General features: G+C 38.5%; 1 protein-coding gene across 1 annotated transcript; it reads left to right on the forward strand.

Annotated features, from left to right (window-relative positions):
• Window positions 1–3,637: 3,637 nt before the first annotated feature.
• Window positions 3,638–9,444, forward strand: LOC306847112 (eomesodermin-like). Its single transcript, XM_079380895.1, has 7 exons — window positions 3,638–4,020; window positions 4,545–5,395; window positions 5,627–5,781; window positions 6,434–6,555; window positions 7,025–7,183; window positions 7,268–7,329; window positions 8,303–9,444. Exons 2-7 carry the CDS (start codon window positions 4,674–4,676, stop codon window positions 9,072–9,074), a joined length of 1,992 nt encoding a protein of 663 aa, XP_079237021.1. The 5' UTR covers window positions 3,638–4,020; window positions 4,545–4,673; the 3' UTR covers window positions 9,075–9,444.
• The last annotated feature ends 7,773 nt before the right edge of the window (window positions 9,445–17,217 follow it).

Raw genomic sequence — 17,217 nt, forward strand, 5'->3', positions numbered from 1 at the left:
CATTTATCTGAGTGAAATTGCTGTGAATGACCCAGATCTTCAGTTCTGTGAGCCACAATGAATATACTCACAGTTTGCATTGGAAAATTAAAAGTGAGTCGTGATTTTTGAGAATCCCAACTCCACCGTCACCCCTCTCAAAGCCTCTGAGAGTTACAAAAGAACATTTAAGACTATTACCGTCCCTTATGTATCTGTCCCATCTAAAAGCACAGTATTGATTTTGAGTGACCCTGATTCACCCGCAGCCTTTCACCCGACTCTCTCCTGTGCGCTCGGGACCGAGAGAGCGAGAGAGAAAGCGAGTGAGCGAAATAAAGACTGGGTGGCATTTCAAGTCAATAATAAAATGAGAAAGACGCTTTCATTGGCAGAGGAGTGTTGAGGGGACGCCGCGGGGCCCTCGGGGGCCGTGGCAGACATCTTGTGCCTGGTCACCGAGGTCCCAGACCGGAGAGGACAGCAGATTCTTATTTCCTCCTCAGGCTGGCAGCCAATCAGTTTCCAGCTGAGTTCCAGCCCCCCTCTCTGTCTTTTCACAGATTTTTAGCCCCTTTTCCCCAAATTCTTCACACATCTCTAGATTGCACACATGCAAACACATATACACACATATTCCCTGCTCATAACACACATCTGCACACAGATAATGCACACACATATTTTGGCCTAAATATACAAAGTAATAACCTAAAGCAACTTATGGACTTAAAAATAAAGCTTCACAGTATTACAATAGAAGAACCATGTTCTTAAAAATAATGGTTCTTAATTGACTTCTTTAACATCCTTGGAAACGTTCCATTCCACAAAAGGTTCTTTAAAATGTTCTTCACACGCAGGTTATTTTACTGAAAGTTTCCAAAAATGGAATCACTACAAAAACTGCATTTGGGAATCTCATTATTTCTTTAAAGTGAAAAAAAGAGAAAAGTTCTTTATATAATTAAAATGTTCTTCACACCAAGTAAATAAATGGTTCTTTTAAGAACTGTCCACTGAAAGGTTCCAAAACTGGTTCTTTTATGGAAAACAACATTTTTGGAACCTTTATATTTTAGAGTGATTTTATAATCTAAAGAACCTTTTCCACTATAAAGAATCGTTTGTGGAATGGAAACGGTTCCATGGATGTTAAAGATTCTTCATGGAACCATATAGACGTCAATAAAGAATCCTTATTTTTGAAACTGTCCCAAGGCTTAATTTAACTCTTCGTGATCTCTTTTAATTGCATGGCAGATACACTTTTTAAAATAAAGGTTCCAAAAGGGGGTTCTCACAGCAATTTGGGGTTCCTCAAAGAACCTTTCAGTGAACAGTTATAAAAAGAACCATTTTCCTATACAATTTTAATAATCCAAACAACCTTTTTTCTACTATAAAGGACCATTTGTCAAATATAAATGTTAAGGGCTCTTCATGGAACCATTGATGCCAATAAAGAACCTTTATTTTTAAATGTAGAAAAAACATTTTTAGTTTTGTCTTCCCAAATAACCTTTCGGTGAACATTCTTTAAGAGCCATTTTTTCTGAGTGTGAAGAACATTTTATTCATCTAAAAACCTTTTGTGGAATGGAAAGGTTTTGATGGTTCTTCATGGGATCATGTAGATGCCAATAAACAACCTTTACCTTTAAGACCGACAGTCTAAACGCTCATTTCTTCTGTAGAACGCAGAATTCTGTATTCTGCACGGAGAAGTCGTTCTCGTCTCAATATTCCTCTTAGCTGGGAGCTAATCCTTGTGAATCTCACACCTTAAAAACTACAAGGCACTTGGGACCCGGGATCTGTCAGGTGAGAACGCATAATCATTCCTGCCTGAGAGTGTGTGTGTGTTTCTCAGGTGCTTTGTGTGGATCGTCTTTACATCACACCTTCTCATACTATCAGCTGAGATCATTTCAGGATTTGATCTCATGATTTAGACACACCGACTGAGCTGAAACGACAAGTCCGAATCCAACTTTGGTTTTTCATTACACTGATAATGATTGAGCAGGATTTATAGATTGAAGCTGCAGATGTTGTTGATTTAAGGAATAACGTGTAAGAGAGCAGCAGCAGGTCAAATCACATTATCACTCTGAGAGCAAATAGAAAAAGGTCAAATGGGCCAAATAAAAAGTGTGAATAGGTTAATGGATGATAGTGTTATTTTTGCAAGTAATATAATCACAACCTGTGACTTATTATAACTGACTCTCTTTAATTTGTCATCTGGCCCGTGGCTGTCATCAAGGAATTTTAATTACAATGACGAGCTAAAGAGTCAGTGGATGGGTTTGATGAGGACACCCGGTGGGGTTTTTCATTAAAGAGCTCTCGCGCTGAGCGGGTGACCCTTTCCGGGTAACCGACCATTATACACTTGAACCCATCTTTACTAGTACACTCAAGTGTACTACAAGTGGTGACTAAATACATTTTTTAAATTCAGAGATATTATTTTAAATGTGCATTTTAACCTCTATTTCTTTAAAGTGAAAAAAAAAAATGTTCTTTACATAATTAAAATGTTCTTCACACTAAGTAAATAAATGGTGCTTTTAACAACTGTCCACTGAAAGCTTCCAAAAATGATTATTTTATGGCATTGCTGTGAAAACCAGAAAGAAAACCCAAAAGTGATTTTATAATCTTTTTCCACTATAAAGAATCTTTTGTGGCATGGAAACGGTTCCATATGTTAAAGGTTCTTCATGGAACCATTTGTTGTACACTTACTAGTGTATGCAAGACGGGTTCATATTCATGGTGTCCCAAAATAGCACAGTTAAGTACACCTTAAGTTTACCTTAAGAAGTACTAAAGAGTCATTTTTAGTATATTAAGTACAAAATTGCGCGAAAATAGAGCACTTTCAGTACATTAGGGAAGGGTACTTTTTTAAACCTGGGTCTCTCTCTCTCTCTCTTATCATATTTGTGGTACAGAAGGGTTTTTAATAAGGCGGTTTCTATCCTCCCGGCTGTCTCTTCCTTCACTATCACCGGTTCCTTCACACGGAAAAATAATTGGCCGGTTTCCCTGAGCTTGGAGAGGGGTTGAGCCGGGTGGGATTTGCCCCCGCCCCTCTCTTTTTATTACCACCGCCTGATGATAAAGACAATCAGATATTACCTTATGGTGAACTGGGGTTCAATTGTTTTTCCATCTGTTGACCTGCGTGTTTTTTTTTTTTTTCTCGTTTAGAAAATGTGTTCGTACATTGTTTGAATCGTTTGGATAAATACAACCTGCTTATTTCGAGCTTTTTAAAAAACGTAATATTCCGCAGCAAATGTTTCGCTGAAAACATATAGCCTAATCATAAGCATATTTAATAAACTATAGCCTAATATGAGTATTATTGAGATAAAGACTTTATTCGGTAACTTAAAATAGTAATTTTGTATTATTAGCTGCTTAGGAATTGTAAACAAAAAGATTAATGTGGGTTTTTTAATTCTAAAATAATACACATAAATAAACGAATGATTGTATTTTTATTTGCTTTAACTAAAAACAGTATATTTATTTGTTTTAAAAACGGAGTATAATTTAAGTCTAATCATATTATCATTACTATAGGCGCAGGGTTTTTTTTTTTTTTTAACCCCTCAGGTGACGCGCGCGCGCGCCTCACACCACACTCACCTCGTGCACGCCGAAAACAATCTCCTGCGGTTTTTTCGTCCGTATCATGTAGATGCTGAAACAAGAGTTCACAATAGACATGCACATTAGAACACGTAGATTATGCACTTAAAAATGTAAATACACGACACTTTTCAATAGGGGAAATGCTTTGGGTAATTACACGTTAAAATCTCACTGAATTTTCGAATGGCTACTTGTGCGTTTCTTTGTCAACAGCAGAGAGAACTTACCCTGCTGGTCGATCATATCGCAGAGTTATTTTGCGCTGAAAAGAAGAGAAAAGCGTCTGTGCGCGATCTACCCCAAACACACTGCGCCGGAGAGGGGTCAACTTTAACCCCCGCTACAAGAGAAACTGCCTGACAGTCTGTGGTGAGTTTGGTTTCCTCGTTAATCGTTTGTTAATGATTTGGGTTGCCAAGTTCAGTCGAGCTGCAGTGTATTTAGATAAAACCATTCTCAGGTCAGCCTGGAGGACTCGTTAATTGTTTTGTTTTCGGTGCTTCTGAAACGGTGTCAAGTTCCTCTGTGGGTTCAATGTCATTCTCAAATTAACACTCATTAATTGGCTGGAAACGAATTTTGAAATGTTCTGTGAGGAAAGTTTTACTCAAAAACTACAATTATGGTAGATTTTCCAAATTAAATAGGCCTATATGAAAAACATTGTTTTGAATAATAAACCCTTCAACCAAGGATACATTTTAAGTCAATAAAAGCAGAAGCTCTAAAATTTAAACAAGTACCAAAAAAACATGTATTTGTTTTAAATGGTATAGTTAAAACGAAGGCCTCCGAGCCAATGAGAAAACTGTCAGAAGCCACGAATTGCCAAAGCCCCGCCCCCTCGAGCTGTATCATATATAAACTCTCTCAAACAATTCTGTCACTCACAGATTACAGTAGAAGATCCGGAGGTGTCGCTTCAGAGGTCAAGGCTGCGGGGCGCACGGATCCGCGTCCTGGTGTGATCTACTTATTGATCTCCACCTGCTTTTGATTGATCCTCATCAGTATTTTGAAGAATGCAGTTAGAAAGCATCCTCCCTGGCGCATCTGTAAACTTACCCAAGACCTTCTATAACCTATCGTCGTCCTCAGAGAGCACCAACAACAGCCCGGGGTCAACGCAGATAGACTTTCAGGACATGGACCGGACTGAAGCGGAGCAGAGCTCCGTTGCCAAGAAGTTTTTGAGCGGTGGGAGCGCGCTGATGGATGAGGCTGACAGCGAGAGCTTTACCGGGAGTAAAGCAGCGGCATCCGCCGCACCGGACGCGCGGAAAACTTCTCCGGTGATCGGTGGAGATGATGAGCTGTCCAGCGCCCGCCGTTACAACATCGACGAGCTGGGCACTGATCGCTACTTCATATCCTCCACCCAACCGAGCTCCGAAGTGACCAATCCGTGCTCTCTCTTCCCGTACGGAGGCCAAACCGGGTCGGTGTACAGCGGCGCGAACGGGTCCAGGTATTCGTCATCTCTGCATTACGGCTCGGTTCTTCCGCCCGCCGGGTTCTCCTCCGCCGTGTGCGCCGGTCGTAGTCAGTTTGGGAGCGGGTATCAGTTCGGACAGGGTCCCGGGTGTCTGTACCCGTCCTATCCGGGACCGGGCTCCGGTTTGAGCTCGATGCCCATCACCGGTTCGGGAGCCGCGACGAGGGCGCAGGTTTACCTGTGCAACAGACCGCTGTGGCTCAAATTTCACCGCCATCAGACCGAGATGATCATCACCAAACAGGGCAGGTGAGAATGAGAAGTTCACAATCTGGCTGGTAAAGTTTCGCTTAAAAACAGAGCAATTTAGAACATAAAAGCATGGTTTGAAATTGTTTTTCAAACACAAAATATGCAAAATATAAGTTAATAAAATTATACGCTTGGTTTGAATAACGAATTCATTTTCACAGAATGATTAAACGAACCCGAATCCGTCCTAATTTGTAATTTGTGTTTTATTGACAATCATATTCGCAGGCGAATGTTCCCCTTTCTGAGTTTTAATATCACTGGACTGAACCTGACGGCGCATTATAACGTGTTTGTGGAGGTTATTCTGGCCGATCCGAACCACTGGAGATTTCAGGGCGGAAAATGGGTCACCTGCGGGAAAGCGGACAACAACATGCAAGGTGAGAAAATACAAAAATAACCCCGAGATGATATGAAAATAATTCGAGCAACATGCCAACCTGTTATACCTTCAGTTAAACATGACAAATGTTTTTTTGTTATAATTTAATTAAACATGCAAACTGTGTAATCAAATAAATCGAAAAGATAAATTAGGCTATTTGTATTTTTTATTTTATTTTTATTTTTGAGTGGAATTGCAATTTTCATTTAATGTTGTGTTTATAAACGAATTGGTTAAACATATAAAACCTTCGCTGGTAATGAAAATGCATGAAAATCAACGAATTTCTTAAAATAATTTACCTGATATTTTAAAACTAAAATGAGGTTACGATTTCCAAAAATGTTTATATTTGCGCGCGTTTGTTTTATTGTTTGTTTTATTGCAATGAAACACGTTTCACATTTAACGAGCGATTTGCAGCAATGGCACTCGAGAGCACGCGGGGGTGGACGTGTTATTCTCTGATATGTATTAGAATTATTCAAAACAAATCGCTCTTAGTCACGATACATCTGTTTTTCACGAAGGAGCTTTTACTGCTAAAGTTCACTGCTGCTTTTTTCGGCAGATGCTTTTTCTGTCTGTTTAGACAAACTAATAATTTAATACCACACAAAACATTAATATTCTTGGTTTTTCTGTAGGAAACAAGGTTTATGTTCACCCAGAATCACCAAACACTGGAGCACACTGGATGAGGCAAGAAATATCGTTCGGAAAACTGAAGCTAACCAACAACAAGGGCGCAAACAACAACAATACTCAGGTAAACAAATAACACTCAAACTCTGGTAAACAATTATTCAGTGTTTTAATGTATCATTTAGGAATTTTGGATGCAAAATATGATAAAGGCATGCATGACCTTTTTGGCTTATTAGGCTTGTTTTGTTGCACACACACACACACACAAAGGTTGAGCTGACATGTTAATGTTGGAAAGTGATGTTTTTATATTCTGAAAGTGTAAATCATGCACTTCAACACCAAAAATAGATGAAAAACCAGAACCTTTAAATATTATTTACTGTGAGATATTTTAGTAGCCTACATGTTTCAAAGAACTGATGCATCTGGCACATTTTAAAGATAAAGAGGTGTGTGCGTGTGTGTAGAAACTTCCAGTCATCTCAAAGGTCTCGAGTGTGGCTTTGACACCTCTGTTCTTCTAACTGCAAGCGCTGGCCATGAACTCTGCACAAACACTGATGCCGCCTGTCTCTGTGTTGAAATAGATGATTGTCCTGCAGTCCCTTCACAAGTACCAGCCGCGGCTGCACATCGTGGAGGTGACAGAGGATGGTGTGGAGGACATGAGCAGCGAAGCTAAAACACAGACCTTCACTTTCCCTGAAAACCAGTTTATCGCTGTAACTGCTTACCAGAACACAGACGTAAGCAGAAACTCAGCCGCAGCTCCCTGCAGCCACTTCTGCATTTGTGCCGCTTCTGAACTCCTGGTGTTTGTTTAATTGCAGATCACACAGCTCAAGATCGACCACAACCCCTTCGCAAAAGGCTTCAGAGACAATTATGATTCGTAAGTGCATTTCATACTGCAGAATGTGACAATGAGTGAATTATGAAACCTCTCCGAAAATATAGGGGCCTTCCTTTTGTCAGTCCATTTATTTTAACAAAAGTTGGAGGCCAAAAAATTAGCACACTTAACTCTCAAGCTCCAGATTTCACTTTTAGAGTCCGAAAACCTTTGGTTTAAATAATACAAAACTGAACATTTTCCAGTTTCATTTTCTATGCATTTACGCTATAATGCAATGTTTATAAAATTCTAGTATGAAGAGTGAACATGGATAAATTGGGACTGTATTTACAATATTTACATGGTAACACTTTACAATAAGATCCCATAGTTAACATAGTTCATGTATTAATGAAAATGCAACTGTTCAAGTCAGCTCAGGTTCAATAAATAATATTATTACAATTGTTTCATTTCAGTAATGTTATTAAATGTTTAATTATTTAAAAAATAAATGCTTTAGAAGTATTTTTCACTGCTAGTTTGTGTTAACTAATATATTTAATGTGTGTGTATATGTATGTATGTATGTATGTATGTATATATATATATATATATATATATATATATATATATATATATATATATATATATATATATATATAAAATAGCATTTTTATATTCTTAATACTATATTTTCTCCCCTCTGTTTAGTGAAGATCTATAGCTACACCTGTGAAAAAAAAATATGTATATATAAAATTCCAAATAAAACAGTATGTTTTACGAGAAATTACCATTTCATTCTTTCTGCTTTAAAATTTCACATTTAATTCAATTACATGCTGTTTCTTAGAAATTGCTATTAAATTTTATAATTTATTACAGAGTGCAAATTACCCCCCACCCCCCCACTGTGCTTCGATTGATATCCCAGGCATCATATTTTAGGCAGCTGATCAGAAAGCGTCACTTTAGAGCGATAAGACTGCTAACAGCCTCTTCTCTTTCTCTGCCGCTTCTCTTTCAGGATGTACACGGCTCCAGAGAGCGACAGACTGACGCCCTCTCCTACTGATTCTCCGCGGTCGCACCAGATTGTCCCTGGCGCCCGCTATGCAATGCAGCCCTTCTTCCAAGACCAGTTTGTAAACAACCTGCCGCAAAACCACCGCTTCTACGCCAGCGAGCGCGCCGTGCCGCAGACCAACGGCCTGCTTTCTCCTCAGAGCGAAGACTCGGCCGGCGGCTCGGCTCAGCGCTGGTTCGTGGGGCCCGTTCAGCAAAGCGGGGCGTCTGGTAAACTGGACCTGTCCTATGACAGCGAGTACTCTGCTTCCAGCCTCCTGCCGTATGGCATCAAGCCGCTTCCGCTGCAGAGTCCGCATGCCCTCAGCTATTACCCCGACTCGGCCTTCGCTTCCATGGCGGCCGGCTGGAGCAGCAGAAGTTCATACCAGAGGAAGATGACCACTGGCCTGCCTTGGTCTCCTCGGCCGAGCCCTCCGGTGTACACCGATGACCTGCTGTCCTCTAAAGACAAGCTGCAGGATGAGAGCTCCACGGCGGCCCCCACGACTGGCAGCACCGGCCCCTGGATGGAGGCCCCGCCGGTGCTAAAGGCCGTAGACTCGGCGGACACCAGTGGATACTCGATGGCGTGTAAAAGGCGACGGGTTTCACCAGGAGGCTCCAGTACAGACGCTTCGCCTACTATAAAGTGTGAGGACTTGAGCTCTGAGGAGTACAATAAAGAGAGCCATAAAGCCATGGGTTATTACGCCTTCTACACAAGCCCTTAAGAACTGCTTATTCGGGTCAACTGTCTCTCTCTCTCTTTATTTTGTTTGTTTGAAGTGATCTGCCCATGTTGTGTTTTTAATCTGCAAGTGCCAAAGCTTTTGTGCTCCCGGTTGTGCTTGTTCATTTTTTGCTCATTTGTGAAATATGCTTCATTTTAATGGGGTTTTTACATTGGATTCATTTTAAAGCATGCCCTTAATTCTTTTTAATCATATTTTTCTATGAAGCCTGATGTGATTTTTCGTTTTATTTAAGATCTCTCTGTTGTACAGTATTTGTGCACTTTAGATTGTGATGTATCTTGTACAAATGTCCTCATGGCACTGTTATGAAAGGTGAAATAAAATGTGCTTTTCATACTTTGTCTTTATTTGCACTGCTACATTGAACCATTTTATCCTTTTCTTTTTTTCATACAAGTAGTTGTAATTTTCTTAATAGCTGCTGTATTTTTTTTATTTTTTTTTACAAAAATCTAATTTGAAACTACACTTATTTATGAACATGTTCATTAGAAAAACTATTACAATGAAATTCGTTAATTTAATATTTTACTCCACGTCGTGTTTTAAACGTTCAGTTTATAACGTGAACACGTTTTAATAATAATATTTTAATAAACAGACAGGTTTTGCTCGGGAACGAGCTAAACGTTTGTAAAGCACACAGTAAAAAAAAAAGGCTTTTGGTTTATTTAGAAATATAACCAATGTTTTGCATTTTTCAATTTCAACGTCTTAAAAGCCATTTGAGAATTATCCGCAATTTGTGCAATAAACCAAAGATCAGTGTTGTTTTTATACTGTTTTTTTATTTTTATTTTTGACGAATAATAGTCATAAACGTCAGCAGAATTATTCTTTTTAAATGTTGCACTGAACAATCGTCTAGCATCTAATTATTCTTCGAGATTCTATTCGTTTTGTTTCTCGTTCTTCAGAAACATCATCATGGATCTCGATCTCCAGTTTCAGATCAACCACAACTCCACCGTTATGTCTTCATTTGAACGCCTGCGTGTTGCGTTTCTTTATTTTGAACGCGTTCTGGTGAGCTGGAGTTTGTCGCCTGTATGTTCAGCAGCTTTTCCTCGAGTTATTTCGGATCATACGAAAAGTATTTCTGGGTGAATGTGACAGAGGTCACTGCAGTTCCTTATTTGCTCTCTTCGCGTTTTATGGCACTATATTTTGCGCTTTAGATGAAATGGACACAAATACATTTTCCTTTTCAACCCCTGCTGAACACATTTAGAGCTGCTTCTGTTCAGTGACCACACGATTGAACTTCCGATGCATTAAACAGGTCAACATTTCGAGCACAAAACCAGTCTTAAGTCGCTGGGGTATATTTGTAGCAATAGCCAACCATTCATTGTAGGCTATAGGTCAAAATTATCCAGTTTTCTTTTATGCCAAAAATTATTAGGATATTAAATAGCCTATAGATCATGTTTCATGATTTTGTAAATTTCCTACCGTAAATATAGCCTATTAAAACTTATTTTTTGATTAGTAATATGCATAGCTAAGAACTTAATTTGGACAAATTTAAAGGCGATTTTCTCATATCTTTTTTTTTTTTTTGCATCTTCAGTTTTCAGATTTTCAAATAGTTGTATCTCAGCCAAATATTGTCCTTTCATAACAAACCATGCATCAATGGAAAGCTTATTTATTCTAACTTCATTTCGAAAAATCGATCCTTATGACTGGCTTTGTGGTCCAGGGTCACATTTATGTTGTCCTATAGCAGCGAGAAACAGAAGCCTCTTAAATTGTCTTTACAGCATTTATGTGCTTTTTAAGAACCCATAAACCTGAAGAACTCCCAAGTAAACATCAAGAGCTTATTAAAATAAATACTTTACTAAACTGGATGTTGTTTTGAAGACTTCATTTGTAAATGCGCAGCTGATTGAACTATATCATTAAAGACCTTTCCTTTTTAAACCTACATTTCTGACACATGAAATATTCTTAATTGAGGAGGCAAGTGACTTCCTTGCTGCTGTATTTTTCGGAAGTGGCTCAATGAAAGTGTGAATGTTATGCGTCAAATATGAGATGCTGGTCGCGATGATACATTTCCTAAGCAAAATGCACGAGGTTAGGCCCATTTTTTGGCATCTTTAACGAGAATTGGACCCTCTCGGAGCTCTGTTCTGTCAGCTCACAATCTTTCCTCATCAGCGAATCCCTCTAGAATTCATTTCAATGCCCCGGTATTTTTAAGTCTAATGAATTCTGTTGTCAGACTTCTTGACAGAAAGCGAAGACTCCGACTAACTCCAATTAACACCTTCTAATGATGCTGAGCTCCTGATGGCGCTGAGATCATCTGCCCTGGGCGGGGTACTGATGGGGGTAGCGGTGCTAAAAATGTTCTGTGCTCCTTCATCAACCGTGTCAGCGAATCCCAGACCGGATCACCGCGATCCGCCGCGCGCAGCGTGCACCAACTCCTGCGCGGACGCGCGCGCCTCGCTGCTGCTGCTGACGCGCGTTCACAGGCGGTTTCTGGCTCTGAGTTCGCGAGTCCCAGAAGACAAAAGTGTGGCACTTCATTTGAAAAGAGGCTTTAAAAATCTGAATGGAGATTATGAAAAATGTGGCAGAGTAGGGAGACATTTATACAGCATACAACAGAATGTGGGGAAAGGGAGGGTCACTGGAAGGAATCGAAGGGAAGTGTTTACATACTGTAAGCATAAGGAAGGTGTTAATTTTGTAACAGCATTGAATCTGTTGAACGTGGTACTTGAATGTCTGTATGTCAAAAGTATGAGAGAGTAACCATAACGATGGAAAAAAGCATAAGGAAATTGGGGGTGCAGGGGAATTCACTTAAGGGGGGAAACTTCAAATGGCACGAGCAGGCCTACACATTTATTTAGCTTCCTACAGATACTGGTTTAGGAAATAGGCTATAGTTGACAGTTTTAGAAATCATTAGGCCTATTATAAAAAGGGAGGGTGGGAAGAAGGGAGAAGGAAAGACTTCCTTCTAGATATGGTTTATTTCTGTCTAGATCCGGTTCACACTCCAGTACGGTAATGCACCATGGATGTTGGCTGCCAACCGCCATAAAAAAAAAATCAAAGAAGAGGAGAAAAAAAGCCTTTTCTTAATTTGGTCCCACTTTATATTAGGTGGCCTTAACTACTGTGTACTTACATTTAAATTAATCATTTGGTACAATGCACTTATTGTGCACATACATGTTTTTATATTTTTAAAAAATACCTATGTAATTACATTTATAATTACACTTAGCCCATCCCTTAAACCTACCCATACCACCAAACCTGTCCCTAACGTTACCCATATCCCACCTCATTAGCAGCAGAAGTGTTTTGCAATACAATATGAACACAATAAGTACATTGCACTTATTTAGTAGCTAAGGCCACTTAAGATTAAGTGTGACCCTTAATTTTGTTTTCTTGATTTAGTGTCTTTCAGTCATGCCTGATATAGCTTTTTAGTCATCTTATATTTAATATCACAGCTTTAGTAACGTGAATGTGCACGGCCTCTGTTGTCATTCGCTTCCAGTTATTTTACCTGTACCAGAGTCAGTTTGATTCTTAATATTGCAAACTGGTATTTGTTAACATGCTATTTTAATTTATTATCATAATTATAAACACACTGGTTTGGAGCACAAATAATTGACCTTTTAGGCTACTGTGCTTTGTTTATTTGCCTATAGTGGCTAATAAACCGGAAGTCATGTAAATATCATCATGCAAAATAACATAGATATATCCGTGTACTCCAGAAAGATGACAAAAACAACTTTAGTGTTGCACAAAAAAAAAAATAAATAAATAAATAAATAAAATAAATCGCAAAAACAGACCAAAAATATTGTTGGAATAATCTTGTATGCGAGCCTTATAAATGTTTTGTATAATCCAATAATCTAGGTTAAGCATGTATCTCTCCAACATTACATTAAATACCACTAACAGTAGCAAATGATGGCTCATAAAGCCCTCAAGCCCTTGAGTGTGTTTCAGCTCTAGCTCCAACAAGAAACATTTAATCAGACATTAAACTACGCTCGTTAGCAAACAAATGGTGATTAAAATTGATTCAAGGCCTGTGGAGATGATGTCAATGAAACACTCATGCTGACATTTAAATGATATGCCGGTAGTTAAGTGGTAGTAGGTTTTTAGTGACTCATTCCAGTAGAGATCTGGTGGCTGATAGATATGAAATTAGGTTGCGGTGGCATGTTTTGTTTTAATTTCCCCACCTTTAAAGGAAAGTTTTCTTCTTGTGTAGTAGCGCTTTGAGATTGAACTGGAGGATGTCTGATCTTGTCTTGTTCGTTTAGCTAATGGATCACATGCACACATGACCCTGAGCTTTGGGAGGACAGGACCTGTACTCTTACAACGAGTCAATCGACTGCGACACTAACACGCATTAATGCAGGAACTCCACTAATCAATAGACACTTCACCTGCGCTCTGCATGTCGAGAGTCACAGCATGTAAACGAGGAGAGAAAAACACGACCCGTCTGATCCCGGGCCATCAGACACCTGAAGGGATTTCCAAAGAGGAAGTGATCCGGATTCACTCCAAACCTCTTTTATATTGCATTGGCTTTATTTTTGAACCAGTTTGGTACATGCCAACATCATGAAAAAACAGGAGCCCTGAGGAGTGTTGCATCGTTGGCCTAAATCATGAACCGTAAGAGCAGCAACATGAGAAAGTTCATATTAAGAGGCAAACAGTTCTTTTTTAAGTAATATCTTGTCATAAGACAGCGATTCTGGACTTTATATTGACATCTGTCGGTGTTGCCTCTTGCAGCTGCAGTTCATCACCCATAATTCATTTATTCCACAAACAAATGTGTCTGGCAATAAGATATAATGAGTAGCATTTCACTTTAGTCATAGTGTGATTGCAGCAGCTTTGTCTATGCTCTAAATGACTTAGCACTAATAAGTCTTCATTGCACTTCGCATTTGAGTTTAGGTTTTAGGTGTAAAACTTAGGAAAACATGAATTTAGTGCAAAAATTTAAAATAGCAAAGGATCAGAAAAAAGCCCAAATTGCACTGCCACTTCTTTCTGTAAAACAGAATTTTATGAGCATATTAGAATGATTTATGAAGGATCATGAGACACTAAAGATGAGTAAAGTCTGATGAAATTTAAGCTTTGTATCATCTAAATAAGTTACTTTAAATTATAATAATATTTCAAATTTTTGCTGTTTTTACTGTATAATTAATCAAATAAATGCAGGCTTTGTGAGCAGAAAAGAAAACATTGCTCTGCAAACATAACGTAATTATTTGAAAATTTTGACCAGTAGCATATGAATTAATATTATAAATAACAGTGGAACATCTCTTTTGTTTCACAAAATAAATAAATAAACTATATAAAGGTGATCAAATGATGACGGTCTCTATTTTTGGGTGAACTATCTCTTTAAGGCCCTCAAACATCAGTAACAGACAGTGAAACAGTCCTCTAACACGGACAGAGTGAATGGACATGTAGCTTCAGGAGGAGGTGTGGGGAATGAGAAAGAACTGAGATCAGTCTGTTCTCAGATTCATCTGACTCTTTAGACTGATTTGAGGAGGTCAGGTCTGTTGTGTTGGGTCGTGATCGCACAGATTGTCCAGCTGTATCCTGGCCTGTGGGTCGGTGGCTGTACTACTCTATGTGTGTGTGTGTGTGTGTGTGTGTGTATGGTCTAAGCCAGTAGTGCATGAATAACAGTGTTGGGGCCTGAAACTGTCCCCTGCTCAGACCTGCACTTAACACTGAATTGATTTCAGACACCCCTTGCCGTCCTGGGAGGGTCCGGGCTTTACCGCTGGAGAGCAACCCCAACACACACACACACACACACACACACACACACACACACACACACACACACATAATGTAAAATCAAACTTCTGCATAAGACTGAATACACCAGCACTGATTTAGAAGAACAAACCTCTGGCTATGTTCAGCATAACATGCATATAGTATATGTAAATTTTCTTTATGCATGAAAAACACTTGTCAAAAAAAATGCAGTGTACAACCAGAGAACACTGCACTACTGTATCCCAGAATGCAATGGACCCTATACGCAACCTTTTATTTCCAGTATGACAAATGAAACGGAAGTGATTCTTTTAACATTTTTTTTTTATATATATATAATAATTCTTGAGTCTTTCTATTTGATCAAATGAAAATTTAAAGGAACAGTTCACCCAAAAATAAAAATTCTGTCATCATTTATTCATCCTCGTGTCATTCCAAACCCATCAGACTTTGATTAAGCTTAAAAACACAAATTAAGATATTTTTAATGAGACCAGACAGTTTAAAGTCCAGATAACTGAAACCTAGAAGATCCAAAAACGTCACAACGCATTTTAAATGAATTCATATGAATCAAGCATTTAATTGATCAAGTCTTGCAAGGAAATATGAACGCTTTATGTGATGAACAGATTTAATTTAGGGGTTTATTCGAATTTATCATTTGAGTTATAACAATAGAGTGTATCAAATATGATCTATTCATCATATAAAACAATCGTATCTCTTCACAAGACATCAATAAAACCATTCAATTCATATGGATTCATTTTATGATGCATTTATGACCGTTTAGGATTTTCAAAGTTTTGGTTGCACCAAAGGAGGGACAGGTTTCATTAAAAATATTGTAATTTGTGTTTTAAAGATGAACGAAAGTCTTATGGGTTTGGAAGGCTTGTACTGTACCTTTAAGATGATTTTGCATTGGCTAAAATTGGGTTAGAAATGCGAAATTCTGGGATGATCTCATTTGCTGAATTAAAAATGCTCATTTGGAGATCATGTGACAACAATACAGCATATGACTTCTTGATGCATAATGGGCACTGTTTCATATAGGTCTACTGTACAGTAACTCGTATGCCAATAGTCCATTTGGAACGCAGCCACATTTTTACTTCAGTTACATCAGTTCTGGGTCAGGATGGTGGGTCGGGGGTGTCGTTTGGTACCAGTCTGGCTCTCCCCAGACACACCAGCAGACACATGGAGCACTAAAGCTTCCAACATGACCACAAACAAGTTCCAGTGAAGTGTGTGTGTACAGGGAGCGTGTTGTCTGTAGCCGGCGGGCTGGAAAGTCGCGGTGGCTGAAATCAATGCACTGGCACTTTGAGGAGCGTCCAACAGATTTAGGATGTCCCTGTAGGGTCCAAACCGCTGGAAAAAAGAAAAACAACATCCCTCCATCGCCCCAGGGAAAGAGGGATGCTATCTCTCCATCACCCCGGGGAACAAATGCAACACACTTGATAACCTCTATCCTGAATATCCTGCTCCACACACACACACACACACACACACGTTTGTTCATTGGCTTTCATTGTTTTAACAACATAATGATATATTGCTCCAACCCGTTCTTGCACTTTAGAGCTACTTATCGAATAAATGAATGTAAATTAAATATTGCAGTGTAAACTATTTCATTATGTTAGAAGAAAGACTAGCACAGCTATGTTGGGAATCCTTTGCACGGGACAATAATAACATTGACCAATCAGAATCAAGTATTCCAAAGCACCACAAATAATAGAAATAAAATCTGTCAATGATGTCAAGTTTAGCTTTCTGTCTAATCATTGTACTTTTTGCAATTGTTTTAGTCACCGGTTATATCTTTATATTAAATAATACATATACACTGTTTAACGGTTTGGGGTCGGTGTGATTTTCTTAATGTTTTTAAATATAAGTCTCTTCTGCTCACCAAGGCTGCATTTATTTGATCAAAAGTAAAAAAAATTATAATAATTAAAATTATGAAATATTATTACCATTTCAAATAACTATTTATGTGAATATAATAAAAAGTGTAATTTATTTCTGTGATGCGCAGCTGAATTATCAACATCATTTCTCCAGTCTTCAGTGTCACATGATCCTTCAGAAATCATTCTAATATACTGATCTGCTGCTCAAGAAACATTTCTGATTATTGTCATGTTTAAATATGCCCAATATTTTTTTGTAGAAACCGTGATACATTTTATTTTTCAGGATTCACAGATGAATAGAAAGTTCAAAAGAACAGTATTTATTTTAAATAGAAATG

The sequence above is a fragment of the Barbus barbus genome, assembly GCF_936440315.1.
Source record: "Barbus barbus genome assembly, chromosome: 27".
NCBI classification, from domain to species: Eukaryota; Metazoa; Chordata; class Actinopteri; order Cypriniformes; family Cyprinidae; genus Barbus; species Barbus barbus.

Bases quoted from the DNA above. Each gene is read 5' to 3' on its own strand.
- LOC306847112 (XM_079380895.1), top strand. From the start codon at position 4,674: ATGCAGTTAGAAAGCATCCTCCCTGGCGCATCTGTAAACTTACCCAAG. The intron at 5,396-5,626 runs GTGAGAATGAGA...TCATATTCGCAG, and splicing joins ATCATCACCAAACAGGGCAG to GCGAATGTTCCCCTTTCTGA. The intron at 7,184-7,267 runs GTAAGCAGAAAC...GTTTAATTGCAG, and splicing joins CTGCTTACCAGAACACAGAC to ATCACACAGCTCAAGATCGA.